General features: G+C 48.9%; 1 protein-coding gene across 9 annotated transcripts in view; it reads right to left on the reverse strand.

The window, feature by feature from the left end:
- NF1 (neurofibromin 1) overlaps positions 1-23765 on the reverse strand; it is a 527350-nt gene that overhangs the window by 362177 nt on the left and 141408 nt on the right. For all 9 annotated transcript variants that reach the window (XR_003858146.1, XM_029611915.1, XM_029611920.1 and 6 more), the window contains exon 13: positions 12765-12905. Coding sequence is in view for 8 of the 9 variants with exons in the window: in XM_029611915.1 (XP_029467775.1) it covers positions 12765-12905 (141 nt within the window). In the remaining variant the exon portion in view is untranslated. The remainder of the gene's footprint in view (positions 1-12764; positions 12906-23765) is intronic.

The raw sequence follows: 23765 nt of genomic DNA on the forward strand, positions 1-23765 counted from the left end.
GCTAAGCAAGACTGGATGGCAGACATTTTATTTACAATCCCAAAAGAGAAAGCAGAGTTGCTTACCTGTAACAGGTGTTCTCTCAGGACAGCAGGATGTAGTCCTCACATGTGGGTGACGTCAGCAGACGAAGCCCTATCACAGAAAACTTTTCTGTCAAGTTTCTAGAATTTTTGACTGGCACACTGAGCATGCCCAACATGCCATAATCCCTGTAGCCATAGGGGGTCTCCCTTCAGTCTCGTTTGTAGCAAAAGGTGAAAGCGAAAAAATAAAATAAAACTGATTCGGACCCAACTCCGCGGGGTGGTGGGTGGGTTTCATGAGGACTACATCCTGCTGTCCTGGAAGAACACCTGTTACAGGTAAGCAACTCTTTCTACCAGGACAAGCAGGATGGTAGTCCTCACATGTGGGTGATTAGCAAACTACAGGCAGACTCATATTTAGTTGGACCAACAGCATACAACTTGTGTAACAGGCACAACTGGTGTACTGTTGGGAAAATGAGGCAGCCTGAAAATCATGGCAGATGGATGTGGAAGGAGTTGGGATTATACTGGAAATAGGTTCTTCACGACGGACTGGCCAAAGGCAGAGTCTTGATGTCCTTCCTTGTCAAGGCAGAAATGTGATGCAAATGTGTGAAGAGAGCTCCATGTTGCAGCTTTACAGATCTCAGAAATCGGTACTGAAAGATATTGTGCTAATGAGGTTGCCATGGGTGACCTCAGCTGACGAAGCCCTATCACAGAAAACTTTTCTGTCAAATTTCTAGAACTTTTGACTGGCACACTGAGCATGCCCAACATGCCATAATCCCTGTAGCCATAGGGGTCTCCCTTCAGTCTCATTTGTAGCAAAAGGTGCAAGCGAAAAAATAAAATAAAACAGATTCGGACCCTGGAGAGGAAGGCCCGCTTTTTCATAGCAGAATTCAATACAGCCTGCAAGCCAGTTGGAGAGAGTTTGTGTGCCCACTGCAACTCCTGGTTTGTTTTTTTAACAGAGTTTGGTGGATTTCCTATGGACTGCGGTGCGGTCTAGGTAAAATGCAGGTGCACGTTTACAGTCCAAGGTGTGTAAAACTCTCTCGCCCTGGTGAGAGTGAGGCCTTGGGAAAAAAGTTGGCAAGACTATAGATTGATTCAGGTGAAAGTCTTATCACCTTGGGAAGGAATTTAGGGTGAGTTCGGAGGACCACTCGGTCATGGAGGAACCTGGTATAAGGTGAGTATGTGACAAGTGCTTGTAAACTCACTAACCCTTCCAGTTGATATAATGGCTACTAGGAAAAGAACTTTCCATGTTAGGAACTTAACATCACAGGAGTGTAAAGGCTCAAACGTGGAACGCATGAGCCTTGTAAGTACTACGTTTAGGTCCCATTCATTAACTGGTGGCCATAGAGGGGGCTTAAGTTGTAAAAGGCCCCTCAAACTGACTTACAAGCGGTTGCACTGTTATCGGGGTATCCCCTACCCCATTGTGGTATGCTGAGATGGCACGGAGGTGTACACGCACAGAGGAAGCCTGGAGATCAGAGTCTGAAAGGTGCCAGAGATAGTCTAATAGAGATGGAATGTTTGCGTGCATCACGTGGTAAATCTTTTCCACTTAGAAAGATAGGATTTTCGTGTGGAAGGCTTTCGTGAAGGTACAAGCACTTGAGAAATCTTAGTTAAAAGATTGAGCAGTTATAGGATCAGGCTTTCAACATCCAGGCTGTGAGGGACAGGGTCTGAAGGTTTGGGTGGCGTAACATGCAGTGGTTCTGAGTTATGAGATTGGGCGCTGTGCCCAGGCGAATTGGTTCTTGGATGGAGAGGTCAAGAAGCAAGGGAAACCATACTTGTCGAGGCCAATACGGGGCTATGAATATCATTGACCCCTTGTCCTGTTGTAGTTTCACGAGAGTTTTGGCTATCAGTGGTATCAGGGGATACGCATATAAGAGGCCTGTGTTCCAGGGGCAAACAAAGGCGTCCATAGCTAATGTGTTTTGCTGTCTGTGCAGGGAGCAGAATCTGTCCACTTTGTGATTCAGGTTGGATGCAAAAAGGTCGACTGTTGGTTGACCCCAACGCTCAAAGATTCTCCTCGTTAGCACAGGATCCAGAGACCACTTGTGGGAATGAAACTGGCGACTGAGGCGACCTGCTACTATGTTCTGTATGCCTGCCAGATAAGTGACCCGGAGATGCATGGAGTGTGCAAGGGCCCAGGCCCAGATATGCACAGCTTCTTGGCAGAGGAGATAAGAGCCTGTGCCTCCCTGCTTGTTCAAGTACCACATTGCAACTGTGTTGTCTGTTTGTATGAGAACAGCTTTGTGTGAAAGGCAGTCCTTGAACGCATATAGAGCATAACGTATAGCTCAAAGTTCTAGGAAGTTGATTTGATACCTTGCTTCGAGCTGTGTCCAAGTACCTTGAGTTTGAAGATTGCTCACATGAGCTCCCAAACCCAAGTTGGATGCGTCTGTGGTTAAGGTTACTTGTGGAACTGGTTACATGGATCTGGGATGAAAGAGGTTGAGTGGCTTGGAGCCACAGATTTCAAAGTCCATTGAGTTATTCTCATGGCCAGCCTGGCCATAGGAGTGATGTGGACCATGGAAGCCATGTGGCCCAGCAATGTAAGGAATTGATGGGCTGAAGCTGTTTTCTTTATGTGCAGAGATGCAGCTAGTTTGGAGTGTGTCTGCGCGGTCGTTGGGCAGGAAGGCCTTTGAGACTGTGGTGTCCAAATCTGCTCTGATGAAGGTAACGAGGTGAGACTGAATCAGGTGGGATTTCTGGTAAATGAGAAACCCCAAAGAGTGGAGCAGTTTGATAGCAGTTTTGAGAGTGTTGAGAGCTCCTTGCTTGGATTGGCTCTTGAGTAGCCAGTCGTCCAGGTAAGGAAACACGTGTATGCTGGTTTTGCGTAGATGGGCGGCAGCCACTGCTATGCATTTTGTAAATACACAGGGTGCTGTGGCAAGTTCAAAAGGCAGAACCCAATACTGAAAATGTTGATGCCCCACTATAACGCAGGTATTTGCGGTGATGTGGGGATATGGGAATGTGCGCATAGGTGTCTTGAAGATTGAGAACAGAGCCAGTCTCTTTGTTGTAGAAGAGGGAAGCATGGTGCCTAGGGACACCATCCTGAATTTTTCTTTTTGTAGAAATTTGTTGAGATTGCAGAGGTCTAGAATGGGTCGGAGACTGCCTGATTTCTTTGGAATTAGAAAATAGCGGGAGTAGAACCTTCTGCCCTGCTGTGCCAGGGGAACAGTTTCCACAGCCCTGGCGCTCAGGAGAGTGAACAGTTCTGAGTCTAGAAGGTTTGTGTGATCTCTTTGGATCCACAGTAGATTGGGTGGTGAATACGGGGGTACCATGAGGAAATTTAGATGGTATCCCTGGGTTATGATGAATATTACCCATTGGTCAGTTGTAATGCGGCGCCAGTTGGTGATAAAGTGGTGTAGCCGACCTCCTACAGGCAATTCTGGTCTTGGATTGTAGAGTGGCTGCTGTTCTCTGGACAAATTTCAAAATCCAGAGGCTGGGCCTGTTTGCGGGGCTGGCTGAGATCTGGGCATCTTGGCCTGCCGTGGATGTCCTCTCTGAGGTGGTTTGGCTGGTCTCATGCGAGATGTAGCAGGGTAGTACTTGCGTGAGAGAGAGCAAATGTTACTTACCTGTAACAGGTGTTCTCACAGGACAGCAGGATGTTAGTCCTCACATATGGGTGACATCATCAGGATGGAGCCCAGTCACGGAAAACTTCTGTCAAAATTTCCAGAACTTTGACTGGCCCCTACTGGGCATGCCCAGCATGGCACTAACCCTGCAGCCAGCAGGGGTCCCCCTTCAGTCTTATTTGATAGCTACAGGCAGTGCCGAAAAAAACAAAACGTTACGAACCCAACACCGCGGGGTGGCGGGCAGGTTTCGTGAGGACTAACATCCTGCTGTCCTGTGAGAACACCTGTTACAGGTAAGCAACATTTGCTTTCTCACAGGGCAAGCAGGATGGTAGTCCTCACATATAGGTGAGTACAGAGCTGAGGATGTCCGAACATGCACCAAATGTACCCAACGGCGTGCAACAGGCACAACAACTGGGATGGAATTTGGTAGAGGGCATCCTGAACCCCACCAGGCAGGCGGAAGGGTGTTGGTACGTCACGTTGGAAATAGGTTACGCAAGACAGATTGTCCGAAGATGGAATCTTGTCTTCCGGCTTTGTCTAGGTAATAGTGGGCTGCGAAAGTGTGGAGAGAACTCTAGGTGGCAGCCCTGCAAATGTTAGGAAGCGGCACCGATCGTAGGTGTGCTACTGAAGTCGCCATGGCCCTCACAGAGTGTGCTTTAACACGGTCTTGAAAAGGAATGCCTGCTTGCTGATAGCAAAAAGATATGCAGTCCGCCAACCAGTTTGTTGGGATGGAAAGAGATGAATAACTAAGTGCTCTTGCTGTGGGCAACTGTACGGTCTTGGTAGAACGCTAGAGCCCGTTTACAGTCAAGGGTATGCAGAGCCTGTTCCCCTGGGTTGGAGTGGGGCCTGGGAAAGAAGATAGGTAGCATGATGGATTGATTAATGTGAAACTCCGAAACTACCTTAGGCAAAAACTTAGGGTGAGTGCGGAGTACCGCCTGGTCCTGCAGGAGTTTAGTGTAAGGTGGATAGGTAACTAAGGCCTGTAACTCACTAACCCTGCGAGCTGAAGTGATAACCAAAAGGAAAATCACTTTCCATGTGAGGTATTTCAGGTCACAGGAGTGAAGAGGTTCGAAGGGTGGTTTCATGAGCCACCCGAGAACCAGATTAAGGTCCCAAGAAGGGGCTGGAGGACGTAAAGGTGGCTTGATATGGAGCAAGCCTTTAAGAAAACGTATTACGAGGGGTTATTCCAATATAGGGACATCCCCAACACCTTTATGGAAAGTGGCTACCGCACTGACATGCATTCTGATGGAAGAGGTCTTTAGACCTGATTCCGACAAGTGCCAGAGATAGTCCAAAAACCTTGGGATTGGGCAGGAAAAGGGATCAAGGGATTGCGAAGAACACCATGATGTGTACCTTTTCCATTTATAGTAATAAGATTTTCTTGTGGAAGGCTTTTGTGAAGCAATCAGGACACGAGAAACCGAATCTGAAAGGTTAAGTGGTTGAAGAATTAACCTTTCAACATCCATGCCGTCAGGGACAAGGCCTGAAGATTGGGATGGTGTAGACATCCGTCGTTCTGAGTGATTAGAAGCGGGTGCGTTCCAAGGGAATGTGCCTGCGGATGGAGAGATCCTGGAGTATGGGAAACCACACTTGGCGTGGCCAGTGATGTGCTATCAGGATCATGGTTCCCTTGTCCTGACAGAGCTTCACGAGAGTCTTCGAGAGAAGAGGAAGTGGAGGGAATGCATAAAGCAGACCGGCTGCCCAGGAGAGGGAGAATGCATCTCTGGGCTGAGAGCGCTCGCTGCGAATGAGGGAGCAGTAATTATCCACCTTGCGGTTCTGAGGGGACGCAAAGAGGTCTATTTGGGGATGACCCCATTGCTGGAAGATGGAGTTCGCCACCGATGGATTGAGAGACCACTCATGCGGTTGGAAGACACGACTCAGTTTGTCTGCCAAGACATTGTGCACTCCCGGCAAGTAGGTGGCCCTGAGGTACATCGAGTGGGAGAACGCTTCCGCCCAAATCTGTGCAGCTTCCTGACACAGAAGGAAGGAGCCTGTGCCTCCCTGCTTGTTGATGTACCACATGGCCACCTGGTTGTCCATCTGAATCAGGATGACGTGATTTGATAGGCAATCCTGAAAAGCTCTGAGAGCATATCGCATCGCTCGAAGCTCCAGGAAATTTATCTGGTGTTTGGCTTCCTCTGGAGACCAAAATCCTTGTGACTGCAGTTCACATGAGCTCCCCAGCCGAGGTTGGAAGCGTCGGTGGTGAGAATGAGTTGAGGATCTGGCAGGTGAAAAGGCAGTCCCTGGAGGAGATTGTTCTTATCTTTCCACCAGGTGAGAGACAGACGGAGTGCGTCGGTGATGTGGACAATGGTTGACAGAGGCTGAGTCGCTTGAATCCTTTGTGACCTCAGAGTCCAATGCATGACTCTCATGGCCAGGCGGACCATTGGTGTGAGGTGGACTGAGGACGCCATGTGTCCGAGGAGGACAAGGAATTGTCGAGCTGTTGCTGTATACTGAGACTACAACTGATGAGCGAGGGACACGAGGGTTTGCACTCTTTGTTGAGGTAGAAAGGCTTTTGCCTTTAAGGTGTCCAAGTCTGCCCCAATGAACGATAAGGTTTGAGATGGAACTAAATAGGATTTCTCGTAATTGACTAGAAATCCTAGAGAAATTAGAGTGTGTAGGGTCAAATCCAGGGACGATCGAGCAGCTTGCTGGGTTGGGGCCCTGATTAACCAGTCGTCTAGATTGGGGTAGACGTGAACACCTTCTTTCCGGAGAAAGGCTGCGACAACCGCGAGACATTTGGTAAAGACTCGTGGTGCTGATGCTAGGCCGAATGGAAGCACTCTGTATTGATAGTGCTTTGGGCCTACTAAAAACCTGAGATACTTGCGATGAGCTGGAGCTATCGCAATATGGGTGTACGCATCCTGGAGGTCCAGAGAGCAGAGCCAGTCTCCTCTTTGTAGAAGAGGTAGAAGCGAGCCCAGGGTTACCATCTTGAACTTTTCCCGCTGGAGGTACTTGTTGAGGGCACGTAGGTCCAGAATTGGACGAAGTCCCCCAGATTTTTTGGGGATCAAAAAGTACCGGGATTAGAACCCAAGGCCTTGTTGTGAAAGAGGGACGGGTTCTATTGCTCTTAACTGGAGAAGAAGGGAAACATCCTGCTCCAGAGGGACAGAGTGGTCGGTTACTCTCCACGCTTGTAGAGGTGGTGATTCCGGTGGAAGAGCAAGAAAGTTCAGGTGGTAACCCTGAGCAATGATTGCTAGCACCCATTGGTCGATTGTGATTGATTGCCACATGCCATGAAAGTGGCACAATCGACCTCCCACTGGTATGGCTGGCAGAGGGATCAGGCTGCTGCTCTCCAAGGGAACGTCAAAAACCTGAAGCAGGCCCCTGCTGGGGAGCTGCTTGTGGCTTTTGATTCCGGGGCTGGCGGGGCTGAGATTTCTGATAAGGCCTCGTAACTCGGGACCTTGTTGGTGGAGGATAGTACTTCCTTGGGCGGAAGAATGACTTCTTAGAGTCCTTCTTGAAGGGCTGTCTAGAAGGGAAGTCAGAAGGTATCGATGAGAGCTGTTTGAGGGTCTCATGATGGTCCTTTAATTCAGCCACTATTTGCGAATCTGTTCACTGAACAGATTATCTCCTATACAGGGCAGGTCAGAGAGCCTGTCTTGTACTTCTGGGCGAAGGTCAGAAGACTTGAGCCAGGCCCAGCGTCTTGCCGAAATGGCAGTTGCAGACACTCTAGTGGAGGTGTCGAAGATATCGTAAGCTGTTCTTATCTCATGCTTTCCTGCCTCAAACCCCATGTTGACAAGGGTTTGAAGATTGCTTCTTACCAGCTGTATATGACCCAATACAACAGGGTCATTTTCAAGCAGATACAGGACTTCTCTGAAACCCTGCGGTCAGGCAGGGTTTCAGAGAAGTCCTGTATCTGCTTGAAAATGACCCTGTTGTATTGGGTCATATACAGCTGGTAAGAAGCAATCCTGGAGATAAGCATGGCCCCTTGGAACACTCGACGACCAATATTGTCGAGGAACTTGTGTTCCTTGACAGGAGGGGTAGAGGAGTGTGGTTTCGTCCTTTTTGCTTTCTTTTGAGCCGATTCCACCACAACTGAGTGGTGGTCAAGCTGAGATTTTTGAAAGCCAGGGGCTGACTGTACCAGATAAGTAGTGTCAGCCTTTCTGTGTACTGGGGCAATGGATCCAGGGTTTTCCCAGTTCTTTTTAAGGAGGTCAAGAAGAACTTGATGAATGGGAATAGAAGTGATCACTTTAGGGGCATCCAGGAACTGGAGAAGCTCCATCATCTGGTGCCTATCATCTTGCTCCGTCTGAAGCTGGAAAGGGACCAATTCTGACATTTCCTTCACAAAATTAATGAAAGAGAGGTCCTCTGGAGGAGAACGCTTTCTACTTTCAGTAGGAGAGGGAGGTGAAGGTAAGTCATCGGTGTCTGTGGAAGTATCATCACCCCAGGTGTCATAAGGATCAGTAGGCTGACCTGTAGGACGAGAAGGGGGTTGGATACCCAAAGGGCCCGGCTGAGGCGCCGAGAAAATCGAAGGAATCACCGGGAGCACCATGGACGCCCTGGGGGGCATCGATGCCGGCATCGAAGGCATCGATGGTGCAGATGTGCGTATCACTCCCAATGAATGAATCGGTGGCGAGGGATGACATGGCATTGATGGCTGAGGTAATACCCCCAAAGGAGGAATACGAAACAGTGTTTCTCCTCCCGATGAAGCTGTCATCGGGGAGCGCACCGGGGCCATCGGAGACCCGGGAATTACCGGTGGAAGGGCAGTCATGAGCGCCTCCATCCGGGATAGCAGCTGTGCCAGCGCTGCTGGAATCGGGTCGGTGACCGGTTCCACTCTCGGTGCCGGTGTCTGTGCCGGAGGGACCTGGAGTCATTGCATCGCCTTGTTGATGGCCTCCTGGACCAGCCGGTCCAATTCTTCCCGAAGACCTGGGGCAATCAGCTCCAGCTCCATGACGGAAGAGGGAGGCTGAGGCACAGTCGGAGGGACCACCTTTACAGGCAGCATCGAGACTCCCAAACCCCGATCAGGTGAGGGTGGCCTCGATGTCCCGGTCGCAGGAGTGGTCTGTGCCGTTCCTGGACGTGTCATCTTCGATGGTGGCTCGGACGGTGGAGAGTCGATGATTTCACTCCCTCGACGGTCTGAGAATTTCGATGGCGATGTTTCTCCCTTCGATCCCCTCGATCTTGAGGGGGAGAAATGGGAGTCGATGGCCATGAAGACGTCGATGGCAGGCGGTCACCGGACGGTTGTTGATGGTGGTGCGACTTCGACGGAGCCGGTTCCGATGACATCGATGCAATGGACGGCGTCGGGGTGTGAGCACGGAAAAGGAGTCCCATCTTCTCCATTCTGGCTTTGCGACCTTTTGGTGTCATGAGGGCACATTTGGTGCAAGTCAGGACATCATGCTCACGGCCTAAACACATTACACAGACTCTATGTGGGTCTGTGATAGACATGGTGCGAGTACAGTCTGGGCACCGACGAAAACCCGACGCCATGGCCATAGAAAAAAATTGAGCCACGGTATGGTCGACGGCCAGTAGGCCGCGAGGGCCAAACTCGACTGTAATAGACGAAAAACGGTGAAAAACTTACCAGAGTACCGCGGCCTGAGAAAAGTTAGAGGGACGGACCCCTGTGGGGCAAAATAATTTTAAATAAGTCCATGAGGAAAATTCCTGTCAGGAATGTGTTCAGAGCTCCTAAACCGCAAGGCTACTGCTGCGCGGAAAAAAGAAGACTGAAGGGGGACCCCTGCTGGCTGCAGGGTTAGTGCCATGCTGGGCATGCCCAGTAGGGGCCAGTCAAAGGTCTGGAAACTTTGACAGAAGTTTTCCGTGATTGGGCTCCATCCTGATGTCATCACCCGTATGTGAGGACTACCATCCTGCTTGTCCTGTGAGAAAAAAGGGTCCTTCTAGGGTTCCTTCTCGTGGTTTTTCGAGCAGAGGAGGGAGTTTCAGTAGTCACTGTGGAAAGTTGACGCAGGGTCTCATGATGATCTTTTAGTTGAGCCACTGCATCTTGTATCTTGTCGCCAAAGAGATTATCTCTGGTACACGGGAGATCAGTGAGCTTGTCCTGGACTTCTGTTCGCAAGTCAGATGCCTTAAGCCAGACCCATCTTCTGGCACTGATTCCTGTTGCTGATAAGAGAGACGCTGTCTCAAAGGAATCATATGCAGCTCTGACCTCATGTTTTCCTGCCTCAAGGCCTTTCTGGAGAATGGCAGTGAGGTTTTCTTGTTGTTGTTGAGGGAGAGAGTCCACTATCCCTTGGACCTGCTTCCACAGGTTCTTCTGGTATCATGTCATGTACAATTGATAGGCAGCTATGCGTGACACTAACAGAGTCCTGAAAGACCTTTCGACCCAAACCATTCAAGAATTTTTGGTCCTTTCCAGGGGGAGCTGAAGAATGGAGGCGCAGTCTCTTGGCCTTCTTCTGCGCAGATTCCACTACCACTGATTGGTGGGGTAGTTGTGGCTTCTGAAACCCTGGAGTGTGCTGGACCAGATAAGTTGCAGCTGTCTTTCTATTAACTGGTTGGACAGTGCAAGGGTGGCTCCCAAAGGCGATGTTGCAGATCCAAGAGCACTTCGTGGACAGGAATGGCCATAATTTCTTTGGGGGCATCTACAAATTGAAGGACTTCCAATGTCTTGTGACGTGTGTCCTCTTCGGTGACTAGGTCAAAAGGGATGGTTTCTGACATTTCCTTTATAAAATTAGCAAAGGAGAGGTCTTTTGGAGGAGATGGCTCTGAAAGTATGTCTTCAGTAGAAGTGTCAGTGTCAACATTCTCCCATGGATCATACGGGGTCTCTAGCTGAGATCCTGAGGGAGGGAAAAGGCTTCATATTCCAGGATGTGCAGGCATCGATGGAGGCCTCGATGGAAGATGCGGTGGCATCGATGGCATCGAAGGGAACCGTGGGTGCCTCGATCCCGAGAGCCCCGACGGACCAGGAACCAGTTCCGGCATCAGTGGAAGCGGAGCTGGAATAGGAATAGAGTCCATGCCTTCATCCTCCGAGGACCTCGGAATGGGTATCGGGGGTTTTGGAGACTCAATAGGTCGCCTTGGTACCGATGGCCCAGGCTGGGTCAGAAGGGCACCGATGAGTGTATCCAGGCGGTCGAGCAGCAATGTAAAGAACGATGGCTCCGGTGTTAGTATGGGGGCCAGCATCGATGGTAGATGAAGGTTCCGGAGGGCATCGATGACGGCTTGTTGGACAAGTATGTCCAGCTCCTCCCTGGAAGCTGGTATAGGTAACGCAGCTGCAGGGGGAGGCAGGTTAGGCGCTACTGGCACCTCCACAGGAATCTGTGGGGGCTCAGTACCCGGCACCGATATCAGTGGGGATCGCCTCGGGGTCTCGAATGCAGAAGAGGTTGGAGGCTCCTCTGCCCATGCCCTCTTCGCAACCGGCTCGATAGCCATCGATGCAGATGTGGTGTCTGTGACAGGGACTGTGTTTCCCTCGGTGCTCGGTCCGGTCCTTCTCCGGCACAGAGGACGACGATGCCGATGCCCTGGATGTAGTCTGTGATGGACGGTCACCGCTGCCTTGCTGCTCCCGGCGAGGTTTATCGATGGATTTTGATGATGTTCATGCCGGTGATGACTGGGTGGACGTCGATGGAGTCAGTTTTATCTTGAAAAGGGACTCCATTTTGTCCAGGCGGGCACAACTGCCCTTCAGGGTCATTTAAGCGCAGCTAGGGCATCGACGTACATCGTGTGCTGAGCCGAGGCACAACACACAAACATCATGCGGGTCAGTAATCGACATGGTACACGGACACTCCGGGCATTTTCTAAAGCCCGTCGCCATGGCGGAAAAGAGGGCTGCGAAAACAGTCGGTGGCCTGCGGGAACAGAGGACAACGTAGCAGGAACAGACGAAGACGGTGGGAATTACTCACCGAGCAACGAGAAAATGATGTCACAATGGGAGACCCCTATGAGGGAACTTTTTTGTGAAGAAAACCAAGTTTTTCCATGAGGAAAAGTAGTGAGAAAATTCTCAGAGCTCCTAACCACGAGGCAACCTGCAGCGCGGAAAAAAAAAAGAGACTAAAGGGAGACCCCTGTGGCTACAGGGATTATGGCATGCTGGGCATGCTCAGTGTGCCAGTCAAAAGTTCTAGAAAATTTGACAGAAAAGTTTTTCGTGATAGGGCTCCGTCTGCTGACGTCACCCACATGTGAGGACTACCATCCTGCTTGTCCTGGGAGAAAGGAATTTATCTGCATAAAAGGGATGCCTATACAAATTTAACAACTGGAAATGCTGGCTTAATTTATTCAAAATGAATGGATGAGAAGATGAGTTATATGGGGCAACTGAGGATTATCAGGCCTATGGTCTGTGGATTGGAATTGTATCCTTACTGTATAAGAAAATGCAGACTCCTTGTTTTGTTCTGATTTTATCACTTTATTGTTGGTTCTAAGATGGTTAAAATCATTAAAGAAATGTCTTTTAAAAATAAACAAAAAGGAGCAGCACTTCAGAGTTGTATTTTATCTACCAAATACAACTGGTAAGGCTGGAACCAGGCCTGTGCTTTGAAATGCCATGCATAAGGTCCCCAATTCAATCCCCAAGCTGGGTTTTCTGCTCCCCAGGTAGGTTGGGGATGCTGCGGAGGCAGCGTTCACAACACCGGGAAGTGGGGAGCCCCAGGGTAGATGGAGTCATGGTCACTGCCTAAGGACGACACCTGGTGGCCGGATTCAGGGTCCACTATTACAGCATTATGAAAGGATCCCTAGCGTATGGCTCCCAGCCCAGGACCATCACTCCAATGACCAAACTATGCATATGTTGGGATGGGGATATAAACAGAGGAGAAACTCCTGGATATATACAAATGAAGGCTCATGGTGCCAGATCCCTGCCCTGACTGAGTTGAAAATACAAAGGAGCAGGGGGGAAACTGCCAGGTCAAACCCAAGGTTTACTCACATAAAGCAAAAGCTTTGGATCTCCATGAATCAACTTCACCATGGACAGCAACAGGTACTTCTGGTTTCCAAGTCTGGTTTCCAAGTCTGTAGGTTTGTCTTTAAATTTACGATTTGTTCTTTTGTCTTTGAATGGAAGACTCTGAAGAAAAATCCCAGAACTTCATCAGCACAGAACACTACACAAAGTAACACATTTAAGAACATTTTATCATTGTAACGTAGCAATTAAGCATGTTTAAGTTGTCTAAATAGATTGTCTACCACTAGTATGTACCTTGGGCACACACATCATATGCCTTTCTAACATGCCTCCGAACGCTGGAGTTTCTAATTCAGCATTGCAATGCTGATTATACATGTAATTACATTATGATTGTACAAGCTAAGGGCATTATTTTGTTAGAAAACTTTGTACTGATCAGTGAATAGCTACTAAGATTTAACATATGTATTTGCTAAAAGAAATTCAGCATTCTGATACAGTTATAAAAAAATAATTCCATCTCTACTTCAAAAAAAAAATCCCTATTGATCTTCAGGGCTCTCACGTTCCTATTCAGCAATTTTATTCATTTTAAAATTACGGTAGATCTACGCAACATATTTTGGAGATGGAAACATTGTTTAACACATTGCCCTCTGGTGGAAATAATGGCATATTAACGAGCGCTAGGCCAGTAGAGAGTAAGTTGGTTTGGGCAGTCTTGCTCTCCAGAAGGCCCTCAATCTTCCCAAACAATCAAATACTGGGTCAGAGACTTCATTAAATATCTTAGCGCATGCTCAATAAGAGTAAAGTGCTAAAGAATTCATGGATAATATCGTTACTGCTAGTGCCTCCTCACCATTTAAATGTGTCTGCAAATGAAAATTACAAGCATCGTTTTTTCTAATTGTATGGTAGAAAGAGACAGATGGGAGTTATGGCTTCCTTCATGTCCATACTACCCATCCCATGGTGGTAATTATTCCATTTACAGACTACTAAAAATTTTCCCCTAGAGCTACAACTTAAGTCCATGATAAGAGCAAGAGCAGCCCATGACAGAAGCCTCCAGGAATCCAGTACTACCTGAAACAGACAATAGCAATTTTATAATTAAGTAAAGGCTCCCCATCATTTGCTGATGACCAGCAAATGAAGGTGACATCTGATGTTACTCTGTTTTTTAAGTTTCCTTCAAAACGGGCGAACCCAATGGCAATGCTGTCCATTGCCATGTATAGGACCTGGGTTCAATTCTCAGGGGATACCGGGGAAGTAATGTTCACAGCCTTTGCAGCCTCTGACATTGCACAACATGTCACATCTAGTGGCTGGACTTAGGGATCCTAATTGCAGAGTCCAAAAAGAAGCCTTGGTGCCTGGCTCCCAGCCAAAGATGGTCAGGGAGAAAAAATCACCACATAATTGTGAATGAAGGCTCCTGGCACTGGATCCCACGCCTGGTTTTGATTGAGCTGCAAGCCCAAAAGAGAAGGAGAAAATTGTTGGGCCTTCAAAACCAATTAAAGTTTAAATTCTGCTCAGTTCTGCTTCCATTCATATGAGTAAAATTCAGGAACACTGTCCAGCTAGGGCACTTCAACAGCAATGCCACATGATTGCACATGCCACCGTGCTTCAGCTGAGTTTGCCCAAAACAGGATCTAAACATCTCAATTTGCAAACCTCAGACCCCCCTCCAAGTCATTGAGCTAACATACCCACTTCTACTAGCTGAACTAGAAGGAAAGCCCTCTCTGTTTCCAGCATTTTTCACCGCCTCCCTTCACCTCTCCTTTTATTCCGTAATATGGTCATATGTGCACATAGGTTTGATTATGTATCTCTTTCTAAAGTCACATACCTACATTATAATACAGAAGGAATCTCTGGTAGTGCCTCATGCTATGGAACATTGCTCTCATCTGATTTATCATGCTGGGAAGGGGAGACAGCTCATGAATATAGGATGAATTCCTCCACAGAATGCAATAACTTTCAAAATGTATCTTAAGCTCATAGGATTTTTTAAATTTGCACAAAACAAAAGGCTGCAAGCAGTGCTCTTGCTAAGTGGCACTTGGCATTGCACGAGGAACCAAATTGGGCAACCCGATGGACCTAACAGTGCTCATCAGCTGTCACATACTCTGCTTCTATGTGAGGTTAAATGAGCACTGTGTATGAGCCATTCACATCACTTAGACATCAGTGCATCGAAGCAGGATCCATGCATTGCCTCCTGCTCCTCCCCAGATAGATGATCTTCCCAGAGCATACTATGGCCAGGGGCAATACACTCTTTACAATGTGAATCAAGGTCATATTTAAATAAAATAGCAAATAAAGGAAAATTTGTTCTTAACCTGATAGTTTTCATTCCTGTAGTACCACAGATCAGTCTAGACAAGTGGGTTTTGCATCCCTACCAGCAGATGGAGGCAGAGAACAAAACTTTGAGGCGCTGCTACATAACCGAGAATGCCATCAGTATTGACCTGCGCCCAAGCCAAGATGCTCAAATTAACAAACCCTAAGCAAACTAAGGGCGAGAAGAGAATACAGTTGGAGCCCCCTATAACCAGGGCTCTTTGCATCAGAAAACATAGGAACATATTAACTTATGTACACTTTCAGTAACTCTGCATATGTTTACATACTGTCTCTACAACCAGAAACGAGGAAGTCTATTGAAAAAAGGGGATGGGTCTCTGGACTGATCTGTGGTACTACAGGAACAAACATTATCAGGTAAGAACAAATTTTCCTTTCCTGTTTGTACCCCAGATCAGTCCAGACAAGTGGGATGTACCCAAGCTCCCCCATACTGCAGGAACCCTAAAGACCCGAGTGCAACACACTTTCCCCAAAAGACCCCTCGTCTGGTGCCCACACATCCACGCAGTAATTCTTGGTGAAAGTGTGAAGAGAAGACTATGTCGCAGCCCGACAAATCTCATGGCAATAACAACTGACACTCTGCCCAGGAAGTTGCCTGCGCCCTGGTAGAATGTGCTCGCAACCCTTCCAGAGCTAAACAACCCTTACATAGATAAGCTGATCTAATAGCCTCTCTCGGCCATCTGGCAATCATGCACATGGAAGCTTTATTTCTCTTCTTTGCTCCCTTAGAAAGGACAAACAGATGATCCGACCTCCAAAAGGCATTTGTCACCTTGAGATACTGCAAAAGCCCTTGTCGCACATCTAAGAGATGCAACTCCTTTGCTACCGGATTGGTTGAAGGCAAATTCGGAAAGGCTGGAAGCTCAACTGTCTGGTTAAGATGGAAAGACAAAACCACTTTAGAAAAAAAGGAAGGAACCGTATGCAACACCCCATCCTCCGAAATCCTCAAAAAAGAAACTCTACATGACAGCGCTTGTACCTCCAATATCCTCCTGGCCAAGCAGATTGCCACTAAGAACACAGACTTCAAGGTTAGATCCTTCAAGAATGCCCTCCTACATGGCTCAAACAGAGGACCACACAGAACTCGAAGCACCAGGTTAAGGTTCCAGGCCAACACACATTCCTGACCGAAGGATACAGATGTTTTGCCCCTTTTAGGAAACACATGACATCCAGATGAGCCATCAACAACATTCTGCGCACCTTACCCAGAAGAGACTCCAAAGCTGCCACCTGTACCTGGAGGGAATTATAGGCCAAGCCTTTAGCAGACTGCTTTGCAAAAAGGATAAAACTTGTGGAACCTCCACCCTTAAAGGTTGCAAACTATTCTACAAGCACCACGCTTCAAAAACTCACCACACTCATACATAAGCCAGAGATTATGGATGTCCTTCGCGCTTGCAGCAAAGTAGTAATCATAGATTCCAAGTAGCCTTTCATGCAGAACAGTCTCCTCTCAAAAACCAAGCCACTAGAGAAAAGCAATTTGTCCTGTTTGAAAATATAGGTCCCTGCCGCAACAAACCTGGCAGAAACACCAGACGCACAGGCCCATCCACAGTTAGATAAACCAGATCCGAAAGCTGGTGCAGCCGCTCGGGTGCCACCAGAATTACTCTGCCCAGATGAAGCTCTATGCGATGCAACACACTCTGTATTAGACACCACAGGGGGGAATACGTACAGCAACAGCCCTGTCGGCCAAGGTTGAACGATTGCGTCAATTCCCTCGGAGCCAGACTCTCTCCTGCGAGTGAAGAACCGAGCCGCCTTTGCATTCCCTAGAACCGCCATGAGGTCCAAGTCCGGCTTCCCCATCTGTCCTAAATCAGGGCAAAGGCCTCCGCCAACAACTCCCACTCCCTGGGATCTAGCTGCTCCCTGCTTAGATAATATGCTTGCACGTGGTCCACCCCAGCCACGTGCAAGGCTGCGATCCTCGATAGATGGTTCTCCACCCAAACAAATAGGTCCTGTGCCTCATGTGCCACCAGATGACTCTTTGTTCCGCCTTGACAATTGATGTACACCACCTTCATCATTGTCTCAAAACACTCGCACTGACTTCCCCTGAATGAGTGGCAGAAAGGCAAGCAAGACCTTGCGAACTGCTCTGGTCTCCAATCGATTGATGGACCAGGACACCTCTTCTGGTGAACACAGCCCCTGGGCTGACCTGCCTTGACAAATCGCTCTCCATCCTTTGAGGCTGGCATCCGTGGTCACCACTACCCAGTCAGGAACCTCTAAGGCCTTCCTCTCTCCAAATTGTCCCAGGACAGCCACCATAACAGACTGGATCTGACATCCACCTGAAGCAGTAAAGGAAGCTGAAATTCCTCTGAAAGCAGGTTCCACTGGGATAACAGGGTCTTCTGTAGGGGACGCATGTGAGCAAATGCCCATGGGACTAACTCTAGTGTAGAAGCCATAGAACCCAGGACCCGCAAGTAGTCCCAGACTCTTGGAACCAACGATCGCAGAAGACGGAGCACCTAACCCTGCAATTTGGTCACTCTCTCCAAGGTCAGAAATACCTTCCCCAGCCGGGTATCAAACTAAGCCCCCAGATATTCCAATGACTGGGTTGGCTCCAGACAACTCTTCACAAGATTCATCACCCAGCCCAGTGATTCCAGAAGCTGCATGACTCGCGAAACTGAGCAACAACACTCCGCCTCCAACTTCGCCCTAATGAGCCAATGGTCCAGATATGGATGCATCAGAATCCCCTCCTTCCTGAGGGCAGCCGCCACCATTACCATGGTGAACGTGTGCGGTGCTGTTGCCAGCCCAAAATGTAAAGCTTACTCTATTGCTTATGGCCAGCAAAAGGAAGGGCTCGAAACTGAAAATGTTCTCTGAGAACCATGAATCTCAGAAACCTCTGGTGAATGTCCCTTATGGTGATAAGGAGGTAGGCCTCCGTCAAGTAGAGAGAGGACAAGAACTCCCCTTTGCATACTGCCGCTATCACTGTCTGTAACAATTCCATCCAAAAATGGGGCACCCTAAGGGCAACATTGACCTTTTTCAGATTGCGAATAGGCCGAAACTAACCCTCTTTCTTGGGAACCACGAAATACACTGAGTACCTCCCTTGACCCCTCTCCTGAAGGGGTACTGGAACAATAGACTGAGAAGACACTGTACCATGTCCCGCACTTCCTCCCATTTGGAACGGGAGATGCAGCAGGAAACCACAAAAGAGTCCCTGAGTGGCTGAGAAAATTCTAAAGCATAGCAGTCTTATCTCCAGCAACCACTGGTCTGCCGTGATACTGGTCCACTCCTCGTAAGAGAGGGACAGCCTCCCTCTGACCACCTCCAGCGAGGAGTGGACCTGCTCACCTTCATTGGCCAATTTTGTTCTCCCTCCCTCCTGGGAACCACTGCCTCGAGGAGGACTACACTGCACCCAAAAGGACTGCTGTCTGCCCAGTTCCTTCTTCGGTGCCAGCAGCACAGATGATCTGCTCGAGCAAAAACGTTTTGCGTCTCGAAAACGAGCATGCGGGGAAAAGGACTTCTAGGTGGATTTCTTGTCCTCTGGTAACTTATTGCCCTTTAACTCTCCCAACTACTTCATGAGCTTCTCCAGATCTTTTCTGAACAGCAGCTTGCCCTTGAAGTGGATGTTTGACAGCTGGGCCTTAGACCACACATCCGCCGACCAATTTCACAACCACAACAGCCTCCACGCAGCCACCGCAGAGACCATAATCCTGGCCAAAGTCCAAATTGTGTCATAGAGAGCATCTGTCACATAGGCCACACCCACCTCCAAACAGGCAGCTTGAGCAGACTCTGTACTCAGGGGACATTGGGCTGAATTGCGGTCAGCCCTAAAAATATCCCCTGCTGCCTCGAAACCCTGCCAGCAGTACAATGCAACCTCAAACGAGCACCCAACCCAATTATCAGGAGGCTTCTGCCCTCACTCATCCGGCCCTGCCTCCCAGCAGAACAGCCACTCAGCACAGCTCAGAACTCCCGCTTGCAGAGTTTCTCCCTCTTTTTTTTTTTTTTTTTTTTTTAAAAAGGCACAGGCTCTAAAGACACAGAAAAACACCAGCAAGGAAAGTACAGAAAAGTTATTACTTTCTTGCTTCTGGACACAAGGAAAGAGCAGCTACTGGAGGTGAGGACTCAGAGTAAGTGAGGGAGCCCAGGACCCCTGGCTTTCACCCCCCCACCCCCCGACCGATAAGGGCCGAGCTAGATCAGGACTCTCCAACTCCCTGCTCGCCCCAAGGGATGGGCCACAAAGGAACCTAACACCTTGGGGAGCCTTCCAGGAATCTTCTATCTTCCTTCTCTGTTTCTTTTTTTTTTTTTTGCCCAAACTCCAGACCAGAGAAATTATTTACCTGATGATTTAATTTTCCTTAGTGAGGACAGATGGACTCAGGACCAATGGGTTATGTGTTCCCCTGACAGCAGATGGAGATAGGTTTCAAAGCTGATGTCACCTTAGATGTATCCCTGCAGTGACCTCGGCCATTCAGTATTCTCTTCAAAATCCATTGTGGGCTTACTATCGAAAAGCTTGAGTAAAATTTGGATACAACTTAACTTGATTAAAAACTTGATTAAAAAAATTGGTGACCGTAACTGTACTCAACCAAACATAAGCGCTGAATCTCAGTGATATTATAGTTGCCCTGGTCTAGGGATAGGGCGACAGCTTACCCATAACCTCTTGGAATCGATATTTACCTTATGTGCGATTCCTTGGTACTGTTCATGGGCAGCTGTAGGTGGGATGCTGAGTCCATCTGTCTATACTAAGGAAAACAAAATTATCAGGTAAGTAATTTCTCCATTTCCTAGTGTGTAGCCAAATGGACTCAGGAATAATGGGATGTACAAAAGCTACTCCCGAACGGGGCGGGAGGCTGTCCCCAGTCCAGTTACTACCACCCTTGCAAAAGCCGCATCCTCTCGGACCTGGATGTCCAGGCGATAGACCCTGGAGAAGGGTATGTGTAGGGAGGACCACGTCACTGCTCGACAGATGAGAAAGCGAGACAGTAGCTTAGCTTCCACCCAGGATACTGCTTGGGCCATAGTGGAATGAGCTTTAACCTGAAGTGGTAAATGCTTCACTGCCTCTACAGAAGCTCCCGCAATCACTTCCTTGATCCAGCATGCTATGGTAGCTGGTAAAGCCGCTTCGTCTTGTTTCCTTCCACCATAAAGAACAAAACGGTCTGTCTTGCACACAGGTTGTAAACGTTCCAGATACTGTACTAAAAGCCTACTGATGTTTAAGTGGCATAAGAGGCGGTAGTCTTCCATGTCCTTGCATTTATCCAGGGATGGTAAGGAAATGGACTGATTCAGGTGAAACTCCGAGACTACTTTTGGTAAGAAGGAAGGAACGATGCGAAGCTGTAATGTTCCTGGAGTAAACCGGAGGAAAAGCTCCCGACATGACAGCACCTGTAGTTCAGAGATGCAACGAGCCAAGCATATCACCACCAAGAATACAGTCTTCAGCGTTAACAGGTGTAGAGCCAGACTGCGCAGCAGCTGAAAGGAAGGCCCTGCTAAAAAAGTACGATACTAGATTGAGTTTCCATAGGGGGACCGGTCACTTTAAGGGTGGCTGGAGGTGATTAACCCCTTTTAGGAAACTTGCCAAGTCCGGATGCGTCAACAGATGTCCATTCATCTCACCCCTGAAACAGGAGAGAACTGCCTCCTGGACCTTCAAGGAGTTGAGACACAACCCTCTGTTCAGGCCATCCTGTAAAAATTCCAGAATCATGGGGTTCTTGGTTGTCGGAGGGGGCACTCCACGTTGCTCGCACCAGGCCCCAAATATTCTCCAGATCTGCACATACGCAAGGGTCGTCAAGAACTTCCTCGCGTGGAGCAAGGTTGCAATTACAGTCGCCGAATATCCACGCTTCGTCAAGTGAACCCTCCCAAGGGCCAGACCGTAAGACAAAACAGAGTTGGGTCCTTGTGAAGGATCAGACCTTGTTGGAGAAGGTCCCTGTGTGGAGGGAAGGCATAGGGGGCTCTCCACCAAAAGCCTCCGATGTTTGCATACTATGGGCATCTGGGCCAATCCAGGGCCATCAGAAGAACTAATCCTCTGTGGCATTTGTTCTTGCCGATGACCTTGCCCAGCAGAGGTCACTGAGGGAAGGCGTACAGTAAGTCCTCCTCTGGCCAGGTCTGGACAAAGGCATCAATCCCTTAGGAACACTGATCTCTTCTGCGACTGAAGAATCAGGGGACCTTCGCATTTCGACATGTGGCTAGTAGATTGATGGATGGGAGGCCCCAGCAATCTACTAGGAGCTGAAAGGCTCTGGTTGACAATGCCCATTCCCCTAGATCCAGATTCTCCCTGCTGAGGAAGTCTGCTAGGACATTGTCTTTTTCCGTGATGGTAGAGGCAGAGATCCCTTGTAGATTTAACTGCACCCATTCCATAAGGGGGTCTATCTGCAAAGACACTTGGTGGCTTTTGTTTCTTTCCTGGCAGTTGATGTAAGCTACCGTTGTTGCATTGTACGACATCACGCAGACTGCCTGTCCCCGAAGCCTGTAGTTGAATTGCAGAATCGCTAAGCTGACAGCTTGTGCTTCCAGGCAGTTTATGTTCCAGCACGCCTCTTCCTTGGTCCATCGCCCCTGGTTTGTCAATTCCTGACAGTAAGCTCCCCACCCTCGGAGGCTGGCATCCGACGTAAGGACTAACCAATTCGGTGGGGACAGGCTCACACCCTTGCTTAGGTGAACTTCCTGTACCCACCACTGACGCAGAGAACATACTTTCATCAGTAGGTGGAGGTGAATCGAGTAATCTTGAGTCAGTGGGTTCCAACATGACAGAAGGGAGCGCTGGAGTAGCTGTATGTGTGCCCTCGCCCAAAGTACTACCTCCAGGGTTGACGCCTTCAAGCCGAGGACCCTGAGATAGCTCCACCCCCTGGGGCACATTGTATTCAACCACCAATGAACTTGGCACTTCAGTTTCCTTAACCTCGAGGGAGGGAGGAAGACTTTGTCCTGCTTGGTGTCGAACCAGACTCCCAGGTACTCTAAGGACTGGGAGGGCTCATGGCTGCTCTTCTCCATGTTCATGACCCGAGTTCCTGAAGCAGGGACCTGACCCTCTGGTCACCTGGAGGCTGTCTTCCAATGACTTCGCCCAGATCAGCCAGTCGTCTAAGTAAGGGTGCACCAGGATCCTTTTTTTCCTCATTGCCATCGCCCCGACCACCATAATTTTGGAGAATGTTCTGTGGGCGGTTGCCAGGCCGAAGGGAAACACCTGGAACTGATAATGGCAGTCCAGTACCATAAACCGTAGGAAACGCTGGTGGTCTTGACAGATTGGAATATGAAGGTAGGCCTCCGGGGGAGGTTAGGAACTCTCCAAGTTGTATGACCATTATGATGGAGCGAAGAGTTTCCATGTGGAAGTGAATTATCCGCAGATGACGATTGACTCTCTTGCGGTCCATGAGGCGAAACGAACCCTCACTCTTGAGTACTATGAAATAAATGAAATAACGCCCCGTATTTTCCTGGGATGTGGGCACAGATTATAGCCCTCAAACTGAGGAGCCTTATCAACGTGGATTCCACTGCCAGTTTTTTGTGCTAGGAATGGCAAGGTGACATCACGAACATGTCCCAAGGGATGCTAGAATTTCCAGAGCATATCCTTCTCGTATGATGTCCAGTACCCATTTGCCTGATGTGATCTCAACCCACCTCTGATAGGCTGACTATCCCTCTTCTATCTCCTCGTCCCGTGGATGGGTTGGCCAGACTTCATTGGGAAGTTCGGATCGAACCTGAGCCCGAACCAGTTCCTCTTTTTGGTTGTTGGCTCCGAAAGGACTGATACCTTCCCAAGGGCTGAGATGTCTGAAATGTAGGGCCAGAAGCACTGGGAGCCCCTGGCCTGACCCCTCATGGGCTAGGGGTGCTGCAACCTCTTTTTTTTTTATCTTCTAGTAGCCAAGGCACTGGAGGATTCACCCCACTTACTGGCTAGCTTTTCTAATTCGCTTCTGAATAGGAGGGATCCCTTAAGGGCATCCTTTGAGGTTTGCCTTAGAGGTTGCGTCCGCTGACCAACTTCGCAGCCATAGCCGTCTTCTGGCCGCCACCACTGAGGCTACTCCTCTGGCCGATGTACGCACTAGGTAAGAGCTTGCATCCACTAGGAAGGCCATGGTGGACTCTATCACCTCTCTGGAATGCACCCCTGAGCTATCTGCCTGTCTTGAGAGAGAAGCAGACATGAACGAGCCACCAGGGCACAACAGGAAGCGATCTGCAGTGTCATTGCTGTCGCGTCAAAGGCTTGCTTAAGGATGGACTCCAACCGCCTATCACATGCATCCTTCAAGGCCACTCCTCCTTCTACTAGGATAATTGTTCATTTTGAGATGGCACAGACCAGAGCATCCACTTTCAGAAATCGCAGGTGTTCTTTGACCGCCGGGTCCAGGGGGTACAAGGCTTCCAAGCCCGAACTCCTTTAAAACTGGCTTCCCGGGCATCCCACTCCAGATCAATCAACTCCTGGATAGCTTCCAGCATTGGGAAATAGCAAGAGGCTTT

The sequence above is a fragment of the Rhinatrema bivittatum genome, chromosome 8 (assembly GCF_901001135.1).
Source record: "Rhinatrema bivittatum chromosome 8, aRhiBiv1.1, whole genome shotgun sequence".
NCBI lineage: Eukaryota > Metazoa > Chordata > Amphibia > Gymnophiona > Rhinatrematidae > Rhinatrema > Rhinatrema bivittatum.